Source organism: Perognathus longimembris, chromosome 13 (assembly GCF_023159225.1).
Source record: "Perognathus longimembris pacificus isolate PPM17 chromosome 13, ASM2315922v1, whole genome shotgun sequence".
Classification (NCBI taxonomy): domain Eukaryota; kingdom Metazoa; phylum Chordata; class Mammalia; order Rodentia; family Heteromyidae; genus Perognathus; species Perognathus longimembris.
Window position 1 is genome coordinate 58405810 of NC_063173.1, and position 21059 is coordinate 58426868.

At 54.6% G+C, this 21059-nt stretch overlaps 1 protein-coding gene across 2 annotated transcripts; it reads right to left on the minus strand.

The window, feature by feature from the left end:
- Positions 1-256: 256 nt before the first annotated feature.
- Positions 257-8736, minus strand: Rela (RELA proto-oncogene, NF-kB subunit). 2 transcript variants are annotated; one of them, XM_048360555.1, is made up of 11 exons: positions 8645-8736; positions 8053-8079; positions 7808-7959; positions 7501-7649; positions 6610-6701; positions 6143-6274; positions 5272-5376; positions 4833-5045; positions 2901-2981; positions 2733-2807; positions 257-1562 (listed from the first exon to the last, which is right to left on the minus strand). In XM_048360555.1, the coding sequence occupies exons 1-11, from the start codon at positions 8649-8651 to the stop codon at positions 943-945; spliced, it is 1653 nt and encodes a 550-aa protein (XP_048216512.1). In that variant the 5' UTR covers positions 8652-8736; the 3' UTR covers positions 257-942. The 2 variants fall into 2 exon arrangements, with proteins under 2 accessions (XP_048216512.1, XP_048216513.1); XM_048360556.1 differs by lacking the exons at positions 6610-6701; positions 8053-8079; positions 8645-8736 and having other exon boundaries at positions 7808-7935.
- Between the last annotated feature and the right edge of the window lie 12323 nt (positions 8737-21059).

Sequence of the window (21059 nt, forward strand, 5' to 3'; positions counted from 1 at the left end):
CCCCAAAACAGCTTCCAAAAGCTGGCTGGCTTTTCCGTGAGATCCGCCCTCGGCTGACCTAAGACCTGCAACGATTGGGGCCTCCGTGGAGGCTCCATCCCGAGGCAGCACCGGGAGCCCGGCCTTGGCTGGTAACTGCGGGTGGTTCTCAGGCTCCCTGTGGCCCGCACGGGAACTCAACTCCATCGCCAGTGTCCAGCACGCCACCATCAGCCGAGTGAGCTCAGTGTTTGCCCAAAGACCACAAATCCCTGGCCAGCTTGGCAACGCATTTATTAGTTTAGAATAGAAAGAGCGAGAGTCCAACTGCTTAAATCTTCAGTTAAAAACTTGCTTCTTGGCTGGAGAGCTTCCGGCCTGCCCTCCACTATTCTCATACAATTTGCCCTGCTATTAAGGCACTTGAGAAAAGGGGGAGCAGGGAAGTCTCCAAACTCCCTGGGCAAGGAAAGAGCTGGTACTGACCTACAGGGCAGGAAGTCCAGCCCTTCAAGCGCTGGTGTCACGCAGCGCCACACAGGGGCTGCTAATAGGAGCATAATTTTAGCTCAAGGTGTGAATGAACTTGTGACGTGAGGAAGACACTTGATAATAAGGCTTTGTGGCCATAGTTCTAGCTGCTCCTCTGTTTCGGAGAGTGCTGTAAGCTGGAGGATGGGAAAGGGCGCCTCCGGAGTTCCCTACAGAGAGGGAGCAGACCATCAAGACAGGGGGAGAAAGAGACAGAGTCCTCCCCATTTCCAGAGAAGTTAATGCTTCTACTTAAGCACCTCCAAAAAAGAGAGAGACACTGCCAATAAAAGAATAAAATGCGCCACTCCCAGAAGATATCACCCAAAGAAGTTGAGGGCAGTTGGAGCACACTCCCCAGAATCCATAGTGCTTTGGGAGGGCTTCAGTTCCCTGCAACCTGGTGCTCTGGGTAGGGCCGGCGTCACCCTCTTAGGAGCTGATCTGACTCAAAAGGGCTGAGAAGTCCATGTCCGCAATGGAGGTGAAGTCTTCGTCCCCTGAGAGGCCATTGGGGAGCCCCGAGGCCCCCAGTTGGCTGGGAGCTGGATCATGGGGCCTCTGGGACCCGGTTACCAGGCGAGTGATGGCCTCAGGGTACTCCATGAGCATGGGCTCGGCGGCGGGGTGGGGCATGGGTGGACCCTGGTTCAGCAGCTGCTGAAACTCAGAGTTGTCCACAGACGCCAGGTCTGTGAACACTGCTGGGTCTGTGCTGTTGCCGAGCAAGGCCCCCAGGTCTTCGTCAGCATCGAACTGCAGCTGCAGCAGGGCCTCGGACAGGGTGCCTTCCCCGGCCTGGGTGGCTTTTGGGCCAGGTGGGGCCACAGCCTGCGGAGGGCCTGGGGCGAGGCCTGGAACAGGGGCGGGAGCCTGGCCCAGGGGCGGCGCCATGGCTGGTGTAGGGACCATAGTCTGGGCCAGGACTGGAGTAGAGGCGGATGCCAAAGCCGAGGCCTGGTTTGGGATCTGCCCTGAAGGTAACAGCAAGGGGGAAAACTCATCGAAGTTGATGGTGCTGAGCTGTGGAGGAAAGGTGTAAGGCGGGGGGGCTGGAGGAGAGACAAAGAGACAGGGGTCAGAGGCAGCACTAGAGACCAGAGACCCAGCCCCTCGCAAGAGTGCTCAGGATCAACCCCTCCCTTTGCAATCTCTGCCAACAGACTAGCTCCTTCCACTTACCCATCTTCCCTGGCCTGCTGGGTCTGCTTCCAGCCCTCCTACTGGAGCCTTCCCTGACCTCCTAAGCCCACAAACTCCTTAAAGTTCTCTTCTAAGAGGGGCTAAACCCATGGCACATTCAGGGAGCAGCGGCCCGCAGTGGGTGCTTGCCCACTGAGCGTGTACACCTTGCTACTTTAGAAGCACTTTGTCTTTTGCTTTCCTAATTCATTTGAGAGCTTGGAGTAGCTATCCCAGTTCTGTCTCTGTAGCATCTGTACCTTAAAGATGACAATTCAGGCTGGGTGGGAGTGGCTCATGCCTGTAATCCAAGCTACCCAGAAAGCTGAGACATGAGGATCTTGGTTCAAAGCCAGCTAGGGCAGGAAAGATCATGAAACTCTTGTCTCCGATGAATCACCAAAAAGCCAGAAGTGGAGCTGTGGCTCAAGTGACTGAGCACCAGCCTTAAGTGAAAAAGCTAAGGAACAGCCCCCAGACCCTGAGTTCAAACCCCTGTAACTGGCACACACACACACAGAGTTATCTCCCAGGTGGCTCATGCCTCTAATTCTAGCTACTCAGGAGGCTGAATTCGAGGATCATGGTTCAAAGCCAGCCTGGAAATGAAAGTCTGTGCGATTCGTCTCTAATGAAACACCAAAAAGCCAGAAGTAGAGCTGTAGCTCAAGTGACTGAGCACCAGCCTTGAGCAAAAAAGCTCAGGGACAGGGTCCAGGCCCTGAGATCAAGCTGCTGGACCAGCTCCCCCACCCCCAAATAAATAAAAATCCAGTTCGGGGTTGAACTGCTGCCGTGGTCCTCAGCCTTCCATGCTCGTTTGTCTCCTCAGGACGCTACTGGTCCTGGGCCACACTCCAGAGTCTCCAGCTCTGTGGCAGGGCCCAGGAACCCACGCGTGCATGGCTCCCCGCATGACCTGACTACCATTAGCCGCCTGTGGCTGAGCGACGCCTGCTCACTGCCCTTCCAGAAGGCGTCCCCGCTCCAGCTGAGGAAGTTTGAGCCACCGCTCCAGTGAGAAGAAAGACGATCCTTACCCGGCTTTGGGACGGAAGCTGCGCTTCGGGAAGGCACAGCGATGCGCCGGGATGGGGGCCGGGGGTCCGCAGGTCCTGCAGGGCAGAGGCTGGGTCAGCTCTGGGCCGCTAGGTCGTCCCCCTCCCTGCTGGCGGCCTCTGCCCGGGGCTCGCCCCACCCCGCCTCACCGTTGAAAGGACTCTTCTTCATGATGCTCTTGAAGGTTTCGTAGGTCCTTTTGCGTTTCTCCTCAATCCGGTGGCGATCATCTGGGAGGGGAATGGGGAGAGAATGGGGAGAGTGGGGCTGGCTCCCCTCCGCCAGGCCCCAGCGCTCCCCGGGACGCCCACACTCCAGAGCAGGGACTAGAGGTGCAGAGCACGGAAGCTCGGCAGTTTCAAGACGTGACGGCTGTCTGAGAAGGCTTTCTTGGCTGAATATCCCCTGGAAGCCAAGCTCAGGAGCCAGGCTCTGGGGGACATTTGCCTATTGCTAATGGCGTGGCGCTTCAGTGACAGTAACAGCACGAGAAGCGCGATCTGGGGGCCTGAATCAGGGGTGGCTGGGAAGGACTGGTATGAGCCGTTCACAGGGATGTCTGAGCCTCCTGCCTGGAAAGTGCACCTCCGGGTCTTCCTCTAGGGGACCCGCCCCCCACCCCGGGGGTTCCGGTCCTGCAGGTGCACTCGCAGGACACTCGCATAGCCCTCCAAGGTGTCCTCCATTCTTGAACTAAGAATGGGATTTGCATGTCTGTGTGCTGACTGATTGGCGAAGGGCAGGGAAGCTGACTCTTCCACCTCTGTGCTTACGGGGCCTGCATTCACCAGCCGCCACACATGCGCATACAGCCTCCACCTAAGCACGGCTGGGCTGCCTGGCAGGGGCAGGAGGCTCAGCTGTGACTTCATAGCTAAGTATGGGCTAAAAACTGTTTCAAAACGGGTGATAAGGATTATGGGGGCTGGGAGTACGGCCTAGTGCAAGAGTGCTTGCCTCATATACATGAAGCCCTGGGTTCAATTCCCCAGCACCACATATACAGAAAATGGCCAGAAGTGGTGCTGTGACTCAAGTGGCAGAGTGCTAGCCTTGAGCAAAAAGAAGCCAGGGACAGTGCTCAGGCCCTGAGTCCCAAGCCCAGGACTGGCCAAAACAAAAAACAAAAACAAACAAAAAAAGAATTATGGAGCCGGGTGCCAGTGGCTCATCACTGTTATCCTAGCTACTCAGAAGGCTGAGTTATGAAGATTGTGGTTCAAAGCCAGCCTGGGCAGGAAAGTCCATGAGACTCTTATCTCCAATTAACCACCAGAAAACCAGAAGTGGAGCTGTGGTTCCAAGTGGTAGAGCACTAGCTTTGAGCAAATAAGCTCAGGGACAGCGCCCAGGCCCTGAGTCCAAGCCCCATGGCCAATAATAAAAAAATTATGGGGGCTGGGAATATGGCCTAGTGGCAAGAGTGCTTGCCTCGTATACATGAGGCCCTGGGTTCAGTTCCCCAGCACCACATATACAGAAAATGGCCAGAAGTGGTGCTGTGACTCAAGTGGCAGAGTGCTAGCCTTGAGCAAAAAGAAGCCAGGGACAGTGCTCAGGCCCTGAGTCCAAGGCCCAGGACTGGCCAAAAAACAAAACAACAAAAAAAAATTGTGTAGAAATAATTTGATCAATGTACATCATATACATGTATGGAAATAGCACAATGAAATTCCTTTACATTAGCATAAACTAACAAAACTAGAGAGAGAGGAAAGAGACAAGACACGCAGCAGAGTAACCACTCTGTGGAGCTAGGGACCTGCAATTAGATGTCTCGTCCCCACTGATCAAGGAGCACGGACAAGGCTCAGCTCTCAAAAATATAGGGAGAGGTTCAAGTTATTTTACTGGGACTCTTGGAACGGGGCAGACGTGGTTAACTAAGCTTTGAGTGTCACTATCTTAAACGAGGCCAGCGATGGGTCCTGCTGAGCCGTGTGTCCAGGGGACTCTGGGGCACGAGGTTGAATGAACTCATTGTCGCATGCGCCTCGCCATCATGGCCCACATGGTAATGATTACAGAGTGCGAACCCCAGGCTCAGCCCGCTGGCCGGCTGCGGCCTCCCCGCAGGGTACCTGTGTCGGGCAGGTACTGGAACTCCATGGGCTCGCTGAGCTCCCGGTCCGAAGGCCTCCGCAGCTGCATGGAGACGCGCACGGGCGCCTGCAGGCCGGGGTCTGCGTACGGAGGGGTCCGGAACACGATGGCCACCTGCCGGTGCACGTCGGCTTGGGAAAAGGAGCCTCGGGCCTCCCAGCCGGGCCCCGTGAAGTAGACCTCAATGTCCTCTGCGGGAGAAGGCAGCAGGGAGGTCAGGGCATCGAAACCTCCAAAACCTGCTGCCCCCAACCTCCAGGGCCTGTCTCTAGAGACTTGGCCCTGCTGCCCAGCTGGGGTCCCAAGACCCCGGGGGAGTGGGGAGCCCTGAAAGCCGGAGACCTGACACTGCCCCCCTCTGCTCAGCCTCGCCCGCACCGCTCAGTCCGAGGAGCCCAGCCCGGCCCCTGAGTGTACCTTTCTGCACCTTGTCGCACAGCAGGAAGATCTCATCCCCGCCCAGGCAGCTCCCGGAGTTCCGGTTCACGCGGCAGATCTTCAGCTCCGCCGTGTTGGGGGCCCCTGAGGGTGTGACCACCAGGAAGGAAGCCCTGAGCCACCACAAGTCCCCAGGGTGGCCTGCAGGCGACACCGCAGCGCAGCCCAGGGCCAAGGCTGCCCAACGCTCGCCAACCTCACCTCTGTGGTCAGAGTCACACTAATCCAGCTGCTCCTGAATCCAACCAACTCGGCAACTACTTTACTGCTATGTTCAGTGCTCAGTAGGATTCCAGGCAGGAGGGACAGCACAGTGACTGACATCTAAGCATCGGTGTCCTGTGGCGGGAACTAGCTTTCTCCACCCAGCCCCCGCAGCGGCTGGGGATCTGCTTTAGCCCCATCCTGGCAGCAAGCTCAGGTCCTGCCCTCCAGTTTATCTTGGTTTCCTGTCTCTGGGACTCCAGAGCTCTTTTGTTTTCATCCGTCCTCCCGGTTCAGTGTCAGCCCGGCCCACTAGGAGCTTCCAGGGCGTCTCTGTCAATGAACTGTCACTGTCCAGCATGGCCAGTTCCCAGGAGTCCACTTCCTAGAGTCCCTGGCGCAGAGCCCGCCATGCCACCCGCTGGGCACGTGACATGGAAAACACCTGACTCCCGGCACACCCCCGACAGCGGGGAGGGGGCTCTACTCCGAGGGGCGCTTCTGGGTCTCAACCAGCACCGGGGGCTCAGAAGAGGTGATGAATGTGCGGGATGACTACACAGCCCCCCATCCGGGCCCCCCCATCCGGGCCCCTCCCTCCTGGCCATCCACCCTCTCCCCTTCACTAGGCGACCTGGCCACTCACGGTTGTCAAAGATAGGATGAGAGAGGACAGGCGGCAGGCGGAGGGGCCTGCCGGACGGATCTCGCACTGTCACCTGGAAGCAGAGCCGCACAGCGTTCAGGTCATAGTCCCCACGCTGCTCTTCGATGGGAACTGCCAGAGAAACAGACAGTCGGTGATGAGAGCCAGGAGGTGAGAGAGGGCAGAAGCAGGGGCAGGGAGGGTGGTTGGAGGGCGGGTGTGACAGCAGTCCTGGGAGGAGGAGGAGGAGGAGGGAGACAAGGCTGTGGTCCCACTGCCGACTCCGCTGTGACCCGGGAAGTCACTGCCCATCTCCGGCCTGTGTGGCAGTGGTGAAATGGGCGCGTGGCCCGAGTGGGAGGGAGATGTCACCGGCACTGTGAGGCCTGGCCAGTGGGGGAGCGGCGGGCAGGCAGCGGGGAGGTGACAGGTGACGGGGCCCCCGGCTTTCCTTCCCGGCCCCTCACCTTGGAAGGGGTTGTTGTTTGTCTGGATGCGCTGGCTGATGGCCTGTTCCAGGTCCCGCTTCTTCACACACTGGATCCCCAGGTTCTGGAAACTGAAGTACCCCCCAAGAATCAGCCCCAGGCCTCCAGCAGGGCGCCGAATGCCCTTCCTCAACCTGCAGGCCACCGCTGCGACACTCCAGACCCTTCCGAGGCCTTCCTCTCCTTACCTCTGGGGGCAAGAACCCCCCCTCCCCGTGCCTGGCCACAGGGGCTTCTTTCCCACCCCCTAGTTGCACTAAGCTCCCTCCCACTGCGCAGCCATTGCTCCTTCAGGTTGGAATGCTGCTTCAGGCTTCTCTGTGCTTTCCCACCAAGTCTTAGAAGAAAGAGGTCTTCCCTGATTTCTCAATCCAAAATGATGAGACCAGCTCCCTAGCCTGGGGTTGCCCTTTCAGTCGTTTCATTTTCACTACAGAAATCAATACTCTTGGGCTGGGAGTATGGCCCAGTGCCAGGAGTGCTTGCCTCATATTCATGAAGCCCTGGGTTCTATTCCCTAGCACCACATACATAGAAAATGGCCAGAAGTGGCACTGTGGTGCTAGCCTTGAGCAAAAAGAAACCAGGAACAGCGCTCAGGCCCTGAGTCCAAGCCCAGGACTGGCCAGAAAAATCATTACTCTTAAGGTATCTTGTTTATTTATTTGGGTAATTCATCTTGTCAACTAATAGTTCATTAGTTACAGGGCAACCCATTAGTTCAATAGACCTATTAACAGATCAATTTCAAGACAAAATCAGTTTGCAGAGCCTGAGGGAAATGTGACTTGGTGCCAAGGCAGGAGAAACTTGGTAAGGACTACCCGTCTGCTCTGCCTCCCGCCACTCACTGACCTGCAGGACTCTCACCTGTGGATGCAGCGATCGGGACACAGCTCGGCCTCGTAGAAGCCATCGTGGCAGTCCTTCCCCACAAGCTCGTGGGGATGAGGCCGGTGAGGAGGGTCCTTGGTGACCAGGGAGATGCGAACTGTCCCTGGTCCTGTGTAGCCATTGATCTGTCCAAAGTACAGGGAGTATTCTAGAAGGCCAGCAATCCCAAACCTGGCTCCCTGACACGAGGGTAAAGCAGCCTGAGAGGCAAGTCTGCTGGGGCTCCTGGGGTCCCTCCCACTCCATCGGTGCTCCCGCTCATCCCTGGGGGTTCAGTGCCGACCTTGATAGTGGGGTGCGTCTTCGTGGTGTCTGTGCTCCGCTCGCCAGGGATGCTCCCCGCGGAGCGCCCTTCGCACTTGTAGCGGAAGCGCATGCCCCGCTGCTTGGGCTGCTCCATGATCTCCACATAGGGGCCAGAAGCCTGGGCGGGCTCTGCTGGAGACACGGCCAGCGAGCGCGCGTCAGGTCCCGAGCCCCAACAGCCCCTCCTCCCTCGCCACCACTACCAAAGGCCGGTCCACTTACCCGAGGAGAAGAGGAGGGGGAACAGGTCTGAAAGGGAAGGGGGAGGCACTGTCAGTGCTTACAGGGCGGGGAGGGGAGGGGCTCCGGGCGCCCGCCCCGGACTTCGGGACCTGCCCCCCACTGCCTGCGCTGAAACTAAGGGGCGGCAGCACCTGCTGCTCCAAGCAGAAGGGTTATGGAATCCTTCCTCTGCAGAAGGAAACTGAGTCAGGGCCCGTCCCACTTCCACGAGGGACACTGAAAGAGGGCACTCCCCCCCCCCCCCAAAGCAGGCTCAGATACATTCTCCCCACACAAGGAAACGGAGTCACAACACAACCGCCCCGCGGGCCCCGGAGGGGGGGAAAGTGAGTCAAGGCCCGCCCCTCACTCCCACCCCGGGGGGGGGGGGAACTGCGCAACGCTCCCTCCCCTGACACCGAGAGGGGAAACCGAGTCAGAACCCTCGCCGCCCGCCCCGCCCCACGCCACCATCCGGCCGGCCGCTCCCTGCGCAGCACCTCGAGGCGCCGAGGGCGGGGTGCGGGGGGCCCCCGCCACTGCCTCGCCCGCCCGGACGCGGCCACCCCGCGGGGTCCGAGGGCGTCCTCACCGTCCATGGCCGGGGTCCCGGGGGCGGGGCCGGGGTCGCAGCTGAGCCCGCGGCGCGCGCTAGAGCGAAGCCATTCGCCAGAGGCGGAAATGCGCCGCGCGCGCCCGCCGCCGCGTCACTGCCGGGAATGCGGCCGCGCCTGCGCGCTGCGCCGCGGCCCGAGCCGCCGTGCGCGGGGGTCGGGAGCGCGGGAGCGCGCGCGCCGCGCCGGGGCCGTGGAGGGGCTGCGCGCGCGCCGCCGCCGGGCGCCTGAGGCCGGGGGCCGCGGACCCGCGCGCGCCGCTCCGCTGCGCTCCCGCTGGAGGCCGCTCGGTGCGCCCGGCGCGGCGGCCGCCCAGCCTGCGCTCGGGGTCGCCCCGCCTGCAGGGCGGGCCGGCGGTGACTCACTCTGTTTTTAGGGGATTTCGGGGCCCCGCCGCCCGCCCGCGCCGGCCGGAGGAGGGTGGTGATGTCACCCCGGGCCGGGTCTGGAGCGGAGCCAGGGCCGCCCGCCCCGCGCGGGGAAAGGCCCGGGCCGGCCGCGCCCGCCCAGGCCGCCCACCGGACGGCACCCGGGCCTCCCGGCCCGCGAGGCGCCCCAGCCCGCCGGGGCCCCCCGCTCCGCCCCGCTCCGGGGCCATCGCCGCGGGCTGCCGAGGCCCGCCCGCCCGCGCGCGGAGGGGGGTGGGCGGGGGGCCCCGGGCTGGGGCGCCCCGGCCCCCGGCCGCCTCCCCACGCCTCCACGCGGGGCCGTCTCCACGTGGGAGACTCGGCTTCTCTGAATTCGCCCTGAACCAGGAAACGAGGTGGGAATTGGAAAAGATGAGAAATTCCGACTTTCCCGGTCCCTGAGAAAACAAGAAGAGAAAAGTGAAAACAGTCGCCGCCCTCCACCCTCGCAGTTCCCCCTCCGCTGCCCCGACGGCCCCGCCGGGCTCGGGCTGGGGGGAGGCGGGCTTCGGGGCCCCGGGATGGGTTAGTTAATGACACGCGATCATCACTGATCCCTGCATGATCCTCCTCTTAAAGCTGACATGCGTACTCAGGGCAGGGCGCGAGCTTCATCCCTCGGAGGGACGGATGTAGAGCCACTTGCATCTACAGCTGCAGGATTTCTTCACCCGTGTATTCCTTGTCCCACCGCCCAGGGCGCCACCTGCCAGAGTTGAGTTTTGTTGTTGTTAGTTTTTGTGTTGTGGCTGGTCTTGGGCTTGTACTCTGGGCCTGGCCACGGCCCCCCCCCCCCCCCCAACTGTTTTGCTCAAGGCTGGTACTCCACTTGAGCCACACCCGCACTACTGGGTTTTTGTTTTGTTTTGGGTGGTTAATTGGACATAGGTCTACAGAATTTCCTGCTAAGGCTGGCTTCACACCTTGATCCTCAGACCTCAGCCTCCTGAGTAGCGAGGATTACAGGCGTGAGCCACCAGCACCTGGCTGGAATGATGTATTTCAGAGAAAAAAAAAAATAACACGCCTTTCCATGTCTATGAAGCATATTGTTTGGCCCGGCTCTGGTGGCTCATGCCTGTAATCCTTGCTGCTCAGGAGGCTGAGAGTTGAGGATCATGCATGGTTCAAGGCCAGCCTGTCATGAGAGTCTTATCTCCAATGTAACCACCAGAAAACCAGAAGTGGGGCTCTGGCTAACAAGTGGTAGAGCCAGTAGCCTTGTGCACTTGAGCTCAGAGACAGCATCCAGGCCCTAAGTTAAAGCCCCCTGGCGGAACAAAGCAAAACAAAACAAAATGTATTGTTTGGCTTTGACTTTGAACTTTTATGAAGAGTATTTTATTATTGTCTTCTCATTATACTTTCTTTTTGCATTCAACTCACTATTAAGGTTCATTCAATCCAGTTTTATTCACTTTCCCTTGCTTGATCCTCTTTTGTTGTGTCACTATACCTCAGTGTATTAATCTGTTTGCCCTGAGGAAAGGAATCAAATTTCCTGCTTTTTTTTTTTTCTATTTCAAACTGTTTCTAAGAATATTCATGTTAATGTCTCCTGTTGTACATGTGTCCAAGCGTTTCTCTTGGGCATATACCTTAAGGTGATTTATTAGGGTGTAGTATTTCCTCAGTTTCCAAAATATTGCATTGGTTCTCTACCATTTTCTATCAGTGATCAAAAGTGATCACTTACTGGAGCTCGTGGTTCATGCTCATAATCCTACCTAGCAGCTGCGATTAGTGGCCGAATTTGGGAGGATAATGGGTTGAGGCTAGGTGGGGTAGAAAATGTTCCTGAGACACCCCCCACCTTCTCTGGAGAACTGTGCAGAGATGCACACTTATTGTTTTAGCTGGACAGGAAGTCTAACATAGACTGTCCCCAGGTGCTACCCAGACAGGAAGTGAGCCCCTACCTGAACAAGTAACTACCACCAGGCATGACTCAGCAGTACCAGTGCCTATGTGCAAAGCTCTGAGTTCAAATCCTATTCTGCCACCAAAAAAAAGGGAGCGCTGGTTTTGATTTTGTGGTGCTTAGAATGGAACCCAAGGTCTTGTGCACGCTAGGCAAGCACTCCATCACGGAGCCACATTTCCAGTACTAACAGCTGTCTGGTCCTCCTTTCACATTTCCAATAGACTGGCTCTCTGTGTGTGCTGGTCCTGGGTCTTAAACTCAGGACCTGGGCACTGTTCCTGAGCTTGGGTGCTCCAGGCTAGCTCTGTGGCCCTTGAGCTACGGCTCCACTTCCAGGCTCCGTTTCCAGGTTTTTGGTGAACTGGAATTGAGTTTCACAGACTTTCCTAGCTGGGCTGGCTTTGAACTGTGATCCTAAGATCTCAACTTCTACAGTGGCTGGGATTATATAAGTCAGCCACTGCTGTCCAGCCCCACTTGGTTTTCTAAGTTAAATTTTTGATGAGCATGTATTAGTTGTCCTCCATTGTAACATTTCCATACATGTATACAATGTACCCTTGTCAACCTCCTCCATCACTCTCAATCCCGTTCTTAAAACAATCTCAACTGGTTTCATTGTCCTGTTTATATACACGTATTCATATTCTTTAGCCCTCCCCAACCTCCCTCTTCCTGCTGGTTCCTGCCTCCAATACAATCCACTTTTTTTTTTTTTAAGTATTTTTGTCTGTGTGTGGCTTGAATTCAGGGCCTGGGTGCTGTACCTAGGTTCTGTTTTGTTTTTGTAAACAAAACTCTATCACTTGCAGCTATAGCTCCACTTCTGGTTTTCTGATGTGTCTCACCGATTTTCCTACCTTCCGGGGTTGTCTTCGAATTTTGATCCTCAGATCTCTGCCTCCTGAGTAGCTGGGATAACAAGCGGGAGCTGCCAGCGCTGGCTCCAATCGAGCAGATTTTTCAAGGACTGGAGGAGAGAGACATGGCACAGAGACATAGGGAATACCAAATAAATAGAAGCTGTTTGTTTTGTGCCACAGCAAACCATTCCTACGAGTTACCTGTACAAAAACACATAAGAGTTACCTGTACAAAAACACAATACAATTCACAGAGCAAGGCATTCCCTTTACAGGGCTGACCAGCTCAGTTTGCGCAGTTTGGCTTTCGGGTGCAGTCTGGGTTTCCGGGTGGCTCACTGTGTGGACACAGCCCTTGGGCTTGAGCAGCTTCCAGCAGGAAAATGGCCTCGTGGCTGGGGGAAGAAGTAGATGAAGAAGTGGTGAAGTGACTTCCTTTGAAGTCCTGGGTTTGTACGCAGTGCTTGACACATGCCGGGCAACTGCTCTGTGAAGTCATGCCCCAGCCCTTTCGGTTGTATGTTGCTTTTGAGATTAGATCTGACATTATTGAAGCTAGCCTCAAACTCTTGATCCTCTGGGCTTTGCCTCCCAAGTGCTGGGATTGGAGGCACCTCCCACCTCATCTGGCTCCGAAGCCCTCTATTCATATTCATATGGGCTACTTTAGTAGCTCAGGTCTGGAATCCTCGCTACTCAGTAAGCTGAGATCTGAGGTTCAAAGCCAGCCCTGGCAGGAAAGTTCATGAGACTCTTACCACAGAAATTGGAAGTGGAGCTGTGGCTCAAGTGATAGTGTACTAGCCTTGAGCAAAAGAGCTCAGGGATAATGTGCCCAGGTCCCGAGTTCAAACTCCAGTACCAGCACCAATTTTTTTTTTAACTAGGTTGCCCATAGGGCCGGGAATGTGTCTTAGTGGTAGAGTGATTGCCTATCATGCATGAAGCTGTGGATTCGGTTCCTCAGTACCACACAAACAGAAAAAGCCGGAAGTGGTGCTATGGCTCAAGTGGTAGAGTGCTAGCCTTGAGCAAAACTAAGCCAGGGACAGTGCTCAGGCCCTGAGTTCAAGCCTCAGGACTGGCAAAAAAAAAAAAAGGCCACCTTATCTCTTCTTGTTATTTTTCTGCAAAACTTGAGTAAGTAGCACACTACTGACCATTCACTGTCAGGAAATACTGTTTTCACTGGTTTTTGCTGCTTTGTTTTTGACAGTGCCAGGGTTTGAACTCAGGGTTCTGTCACTGAGCCCTCTCTCATTCTTTTTGCTCTGTTTTGGGGAGTTTCACATTGAGGCTCAGGGCAGCTTGAACCTTGATTCTCCTGTCTCTACTTCCTCTCAGATGGGATGTCAGTGCATGAAAACCTATTCAACACAGCTTTTGTGTTGTGTGTGCTGATCCTGGGAGTTAAACTCAGGGCCTGGGCAATGTCTCTGAGCTTTTGTGCTCAAGCCTAGTGCTCTACTTGAGCCACAGCCTCGCTTTGGGTTTTCTAGTGGTTAATTGGAGGTAAGAGTCTCATGGACTTTCCTGGCTGGGCTGGCCTTGAACTGCAGTCCTTGAATCTCAGCCTCCTGGGTTTCCAGGACAGGCACGAGCCACAGGCAGCCAGCTGGACTAGAGTTATGATATCCCAGGCCCTCTACCACTGGTCACGAAGCAGGTGTCTGAGCAATTGAGGAAGCAGCGTTCGCCTCTCTTGGTATATGCTGCTTCACTCACTGGTAGGACCCAGAGCACAGTGTGCCGTACGTAGGTTCACGTGAGGATAGGAGGGTCCTGAGAAGACGCAAAGGCGCAAGTGAGTCTCCTCCTGGTGCGTCCCGACCCTCACCCACCGCTGCTGCCTCCACATCTCCTCCTCAGCTCAGCCCTGTGGCCTCTTAGGGCTTTGTATGCCCAGCTGCTGGAGCAGACACCTTTGGGTCTGGTTCCTGGACGGGTTAGTAGATGGGGAGTGAACCCCAAATGGACTGTTGCCATGCTCCAGCCCCTCCCACAGCGAACACCTGGTGAGGAGACAGTCCTTCCAGAAGGCAGAACCTCAGGGACCAGAACTGGTCATGAACTTGGTAGGGAGAGGAGAAGCCACCTGGAGATGGGTCGGACGGACTCGGGAGGGGCAGAGGCTGCCGATGGTTATGGGGAGGCCTGGTCCTTACCTCCAACTGCACGTGAGAAGTTCTTTCCTGTTCTACCGACAATCTTCATGCCTGCCCTCACATGTTTGGCAGTGGCTCCTGGGGAAGCTAAACAACAGTCTGTGGGGCAGTTTGGGACCGCTTTCCTCCATGGAAGGTTCTTTTTTATTTTTATTTTTTTAATTTCATGGAAGGTTCTTTCTGCTTCTGCTTCCTTTTATTTATTTATTTTTTAGAACTCATATAGTCAGAATTCCATATGTTTGAGTCCTGCATCCACAGACTGAACAAATCATGGATCAAAAGTATTAGGAAGGAAATTGGGACTGGGAATGTGGCTTAGCAGTACAGTGCTTGCTTAGCATGCAGGAAGCCCTGGGTTCGATTCCTCGGCACCACATAAACAGAAAAAGCCAGAAGTGGCGCTGTGGCTCAAGTGGCAGAGTGCTAGCCTTGAGCAAAAAGAAAGCCAGGGACAGTGTCCAGGCCCTGAGTTCAAGCCCCAGGACTGGCAAAAAAAAAAAAAAAAAAGCTATCTATCTATATTAGGGAATTGGGTGCTGATGGCTCACACCTGTGATCCTAGCTACTCAGGAGGCTGAGATTTGAGGACCAAGGTTCAAAGCCAGCTCAGGCAAGAAAATCCATGAGACTACTTATTTATTCAGTTGTGGGGTTAAACTCAGGGCTTGGGCACTGTCCCTGACCAATTTTACTCAAGGCTGGCACTCTACCACTTCGAGCCACAACCCCACTTCCAGTTTTTGAGTGGTTAATTGGAGATAAGAGTCTCATGGGGACTTGTCTGCCCAGGCTGGCTTTGAACCACATTTCTCAGATCTCAGCCTCCGGAGTAGCTAGGATTAAAGGTATGAGCCACTAGTGCCCAGCCTGAGACTCTTGTCTCCAAAAAAACTAGTCAGAAAAAGCAGGAAGTAGCACTGTGGCTCAGGTGGTAGAGCACTAGCCTTGAGGAAAAGACACTTGGGGATAACGCTCTGGCCCTGAGTTCAAGCCCCAGAACGAGCACAGAAAAATAAATAAAATTAGGAAGATGGCCACTGGTGGGTTACAGCTGTAATCCTAGCGAGGCTGAGGTCTGAGGACAGCCATTCCAAGTTAGCTTGGGCAGGAAACGCTTATCTCTGATTATGCACTAAAAAAAAACAAACCAGAAATGGAGTTATGGCTCAACTGGTAGAGCACTAGCCTTGAGCAAAAAAGCTCTTGGGACAATATCCTGGCCCTGAGTTCAAGCCTCAGGACTGGCACAAAACAACAAATATTAGGGGAAAATTACTTTTTCTTATCATTATTCCCCCTAACAATACAATACAATAGAACAACTGTCTACATTGCTTTTGCATTCTATTGGGTCTTTAAAAATAACCCACGTGGACAGGACTGTGTGCATGAATTACAAGCACACACGTTCCACTGGGGGAGAGGGAGATAGCACCGGGGACTTGTGGAATCTGAGAGGTTGGGGTCAGTACCCCGTGGATACTGAGGAACAGCCATTATGTTAAACCTCCAGCCAGCCTGGTCACGGTTGACAAATATACTATTTCCACCAATGAGCCACTTTCATTAATATAGCTGAAGTGACTAAAATAGTAAAAATACTGACACTTGAACAATGTAGATAGCTAGTTTGTTGGAGGTTGTTATTGTATAGAGAAGAGCAAAGACTGTCCCTAAAATTCCATGTTTAGAGAAGGGGCTTCACAGCCAAGAGATCTCTCCATGTTTCTGCTACAGTTAAGAAACATCAGGGGCTGGGAATATGGCCTAGTGGCAAGAGTGCTTGCCTCAAATACACAAAGCCCTGGGTTCGGTTCCCCAGCACCACATATATAGAAAATGGCCAGAAGTGGTGCTATGGCTCAAGTGGCAGAGTGCTAGCCTTGAGCAACAAGAAGCCAGGGACAGTGCTCAGGCCCTGGGTTCAAGGCCCAGGACTGGCAAAAAAAAAAAAAAAGAAAGAAAGAAACATTTACATTAACTAACATCTATCTATGTAGCTCTCCTAAAACAGCACCTTTGGGCCACAGGCATGGACAGTGGTATATTGCTTAACTAGCAAGTGCAAAGCCCTGAGTTTGACCTCAATGCAACCAAAAAAGAAGACATGCAAAAAACTAATACAACACTTTAATCATGCTAGAAGAGTGCACTTTGGATATTTATTTTATCTTATTTTTGTGCTGGTACTGGGGCTTGAACTCAGGGCCAGGGCGCTGTCCCTGCTCTTCTTTTTGCTCAAGCCTAATGCTCTACCACTTGAGCCACAGTGCCACCTGCAGCTTTTTCTGCAATCTCTTGGAGATTAGAGTCTCAGAGCCTTTCTTGCCCAGGAAGGCTTCCAATCATGATCCTGAGAGCTCAGCCTCCTAGTAGCTAGGATTACAAAAAAGCCGCCTGTACCGGGCTTCAACTTTAAATACACAAAGCGAGTTGGGCACCGGTAGCTCATGCCTGTGATTCTAGCTACTCAGGAGGCTGAGATCTGAGGCTCTCAGGTCAAAGCTAGCCCAGGCAGGAAACTCTATGAGACTCTTGTCACCAATCACCACCAGAAAACCGGAAGTGGTGCTATGGCTCAAAGTGGTAGAGTGCTAGCTTTGAGCAAAAAAAAAGCTTGGGGACAGCACTCGGGCCCTGAGTTCAAGCCCCACAACCACCACAAACAACAACAGCAACAAACTTTGAGCCACACACTTTTCTGCCTTTTGGCTGGTGATTTACTTTGCCTGTGACCCATCCTACGTCCTCAGCCCTTGGGAAGCGGTCCCTGGGCCTGTCCCCAGCACGTTAACAATAGCCAATGTTTACTGGGCATGGCTGGGTGCCAGATGCCAAGATAAATATTAAACAAACGTTATCTTTGAATCTGACACTTACGGCCGGCCTTTGTGATAGGCCCATTAATAGTACCCATTATGGGTGCTCTCACACGTTTAGAGACATTGAGTGACATGCTCAGTTCACACAGCTCAACGGAGGACCCAGGACTTGAACCCTGACTCAAGAGCTGCCATGTCAGGCTGGACAGGGTAGCACACACCTGAAAGCCCAGCACTAGGGAGACAGAGGCAGAATGACGAGTTTGAGGCCAAGGTGGCAGTGTCTAAAAAGAAATGTACTCACTGCCTGGCTTATAAAACGGTAACTCCTCCACACCTCGCCTTTATAATAGCAATTATAATAATAAAAAACGATTGGCGGGACGCTGGTGGCTCATGCCTATAATCCTAGCTACTCAGGAGGCTGAGAGCTGAGGAGCACGGTTCAAAGCCAGCCAGGGCAGAAAAGTCTGCATGAGACTCTTATCTCCAATAAACCACTCAGAAAACTGGAAGTGGCTCTGTGGCTCAAATGGTAAAGCGTAGCCTTGAGCTGAAGAGCTCAGGGACAGAGCCCAGGCCCGGGGTTCAAACTCCATGACTAACAAAAGAGAGAGAGAGAGTGTTTGAGGCCAATCTGGGCTATACAGTATTAAAAAGTCTTCCCCCTCCACTGCAAATGCATGCTTCTGGGACACAAGGGCTGGAGGCACCCAGAACCCGACGGGTTTCCTCTGAAGGAAGTCCCACTTGAACATCTGTGGGTCCACCTCCAAGCCCAGTGGGCTCAGCTGTGTCAGCTGCAAGTTCTCTGCAGCTTGGGTGACCAAAGCCTTTCTGATGCACCATGGACATCTGCCTCTCTCCTGCTCCCGAGGGAAGGCCACCTCTGCCCTATAGGGTCTTTCAGAAGACACAGGACACTGCTGCTCCCCCCCCCCCCCCCGCCTGCCCCACCACCACCGGAATCCCAGATCGTGAGTCGTTTGCTCAGTAGCTATTTACTGTGTACCAAGGATAAAACAGTACACAAGAAAAGTGGCCATCCTGGTAGAGGTGACTGGAACTCAGGGCCTGGGTGCTGTTACAGAGATTTTGTGCTTAAGGTTAGCACCAGACCACTTTGAGCCACAGTGCCATTTCCAGTTTTCTGGTGGTTAATTAGAGATAAGAGGGCTGGGATGTAGCTCAGTGGCACAACATCTCAGGTTTGATCCCCAGTACCAAAAAAGAAAAGATAAAAACAAAATTAGAGATAAGAGTCTCATGGGAGCTGGGAATGTGGCTTAGTGATAGAGTGCTTGCCTTGTACACACAAAGCCCTGGGGTCGATTCCTCAGTACCACATACACAAAAAAAAAGCCAGAAGTGGAGCTGTGACTCAAGTGGTAGAGTGCTAGCCTTGAGCAAAAGAAGTCCAGGGACAGTGCTTAGGCCCTGAGTTTAAGCCTCAGGAGTCTAATGGACTTGCTTACCCAGGCTGGTTTTGAACTGAGATCCTCAGATCTCAGCCTCCTGAGTAGTTAGAATTATAGGCATGAGCAACCAGCACCCATAAGGATGCCACTTTTTTTTGTTTTGTTTTTGCCAGTCCTGGGGCTTGAACTCAGGGCCTGAGCACTGTCCCTGGCTTCTTGTTGCTCAAGGCTAGCACTCTACCTTTTGAGCCACAGCTCCACTTCTGGCTTTTTCTATATGTGTGGTGCTGAGGAATCGAACCCAGAGCTTCATGTATACGAGGCAAGCACTCTAGGTTGTAATGGTGTCTGGGGGGGAGGATCCCCCATCCCGCCAAGAGTCCACCACTCAGAGACAGTCTCAAGTAAAAAGATGAATTTATTGGGGGAGTTCCGGATGGACCAGTCCCAGGTTTCAGAAAACCATATAACACAGGACAGGACAGTGGCACAGAGACTTCCGGAGGATTTCCAAGTACCAACAAACCAATTCAGCCCCAATGGAGCACTGAATTGGGACCCCATGGGGACGACAGATACCAGACTTGAACATGTGGCATGGTGTAATGGTGCCTGAGCTGGCCTGCCCCTAAATAGGGTCAGGTCAGGGGGCGGGGTCACAGGAAGCTCCCAGTTCCGAGCACTTGACAGACAGGTTCAGTAACCTATAGACCATGTGCCGGCCCCTGTCTCTTGGGGTTCAGGAACTCCCATTACCTGGGGACGGGACTTCCCTTCCTGTAGGAATCCAGGCACGCCCATCAAAAATTGGCCTGAGGATTCAAGGGGTGGAGGTGGGGGTGGCACTGTTGTTCACAGGTCGAGGGAATCTTCCAGGGCCTCTGAGCAGAGGGGGCTGGGGAGACAATGGAGATGGAGTCAGCTTCTGCCCTCTTTCCCTGGCCAGATCTGACCTCCATATTACATAGGCCATATTCTCAGCCCAAGGATGACAACTTAAAGGGCCAGACAGGCAGAAAGTTCAGTGCTGGCACGACAAACCTCACCCCCTTGTGGTCTTTCCAGATCGTTCTAGCTTTCCAGGTTTAAAATCCTTTGGAAATACAGCTCCAGAGAAGACAGGTACATGAAGCACAGGGCCTGGAGTCGGCTATGATGGCCTAGTGTCCCCGGGCTTGAAGTGACCTTAGGTGTAGAGCGATCCCAGAGCAGCACTGTGGCCATCTGAGAAAAAGGAAGGAAAACCACCACACTGAACTAAGCAGCCTGCCCCAAGCCCCGCCCACCGCGCCCAAGCCCCGCCCACTGCCCCCCTCCACCTCTCAAGCTCGAGTCTCTCTGTTGCCTTTCCCCCCCAGCCCCTGGTCCTTTCCCACCAAACCCACACCTGCTCTTCTCCACAGCACCGCTTTCCCCCACCTTCTCCAAAAGCTTCCCCAGTGCCGCCATGGCCTGAGACCCGTGGAGGGCTGTTCTCCAGCCTCCCAGCCTCCCCGCACACCCTCCCCGAGCCTGGCATATTCGGGGTTGGGAATAGGAGAAGGGATTTGGACACTTTATCACGGGTCACATCCATCCTCACCCAGACACACATTTCCTGCCATCCTGTGACCCTCCCGCTCCAGGCCCTGACACAGGACACAATGGAACAAAGGAAGCTGCCTGCTGTCCTCCCAGATTAGCAAGAACATGGAGCCAGTTGCCTTCTTGTCCTCCCCATAAAGGAAGGATGGGAATAGTCAAAGTTTTAGAAAGCTGTAAGAGAAGCTGGTGAGGTGGTGTATGCCTTTAATCCCAGCACTCTGGAGGTGAAGGTGAGAGGATAAGGATTCAAAGCCAACTCCAGCTACTTAGTGAGATCCTGATTCAAAACAAAACAAAACAAAACAATACAAACAACCAGGGCTGGAAATGTGGTTTTGTGGTAGAGCGCTTGCCTAGCATGCAGGAAGTCCTGGGTTCGATTCCTCAGCACCACATACACAGAAAAAGCCAGAAGTGGCGCTGTGGCTCAAGTGGTAGAGTGCTAGCCTTGAGCAAAAAGAAGCCAGGGACAGCGCTCAGGCCCCGAGTTCAAGCCCCAGGACTGGCAAAAAACAAAAAACCCGGGCTGGGGATATAGCCTAGTGGCAAGAGTGCCTGCCTCGGATACATGAGGCCCTAGGTTCGATTCCCCAGCACCACATATACAGAAAACGGCCAGAAGCGGCGCTGTGGCTCAAGTGGCAGAGTGCTAGCCTTGAGCGGGAAGAAGCCAGGGACAGTGCTCAGGCCCTGAGTCCAGGCCCCAGGACTGGCCAAAAAAAAAAAAAAAAAAAAAAAAAACCCACAACAAAGCAAAAAACTCCAAACAGAAAAACAAACGGAGGAGGGAAAGGAAGAGGCAGAGCATTCAGAATCTCCCCAGGAAGAGGCTGTGTCCCCGGTGCTGGCAGCCTCAACCCTGGCTGAGACAGGGAAACAAGAAAGACCGCAGTTGCTCCAGGCTGCCGACTTGATAGCTACTAAGCGCACTGTAATAGGTATGTGAGCTCGCGGGCCTCGGAGAGGCGGCAGGGAGGGACCTGGGGTTTGGAAGCCCATGCTTTGGGGCTGGAGTGGTGACCAAAGGTGTCCCGAGGGGCCATGGCCAGTGGGCACCGGGGAATCGGCTCACAGGCTTCGCAGTCCCGGGCACAGGGAGGGATGGCACACAGACCCGGGAGAAGGGCAATGCTTCCGTCACCAAGAACAATGTGGTCGTGACATCAAGAGGTGGTAGCCCATCCCTAGGGTGGCGGAGTCTGTTTTC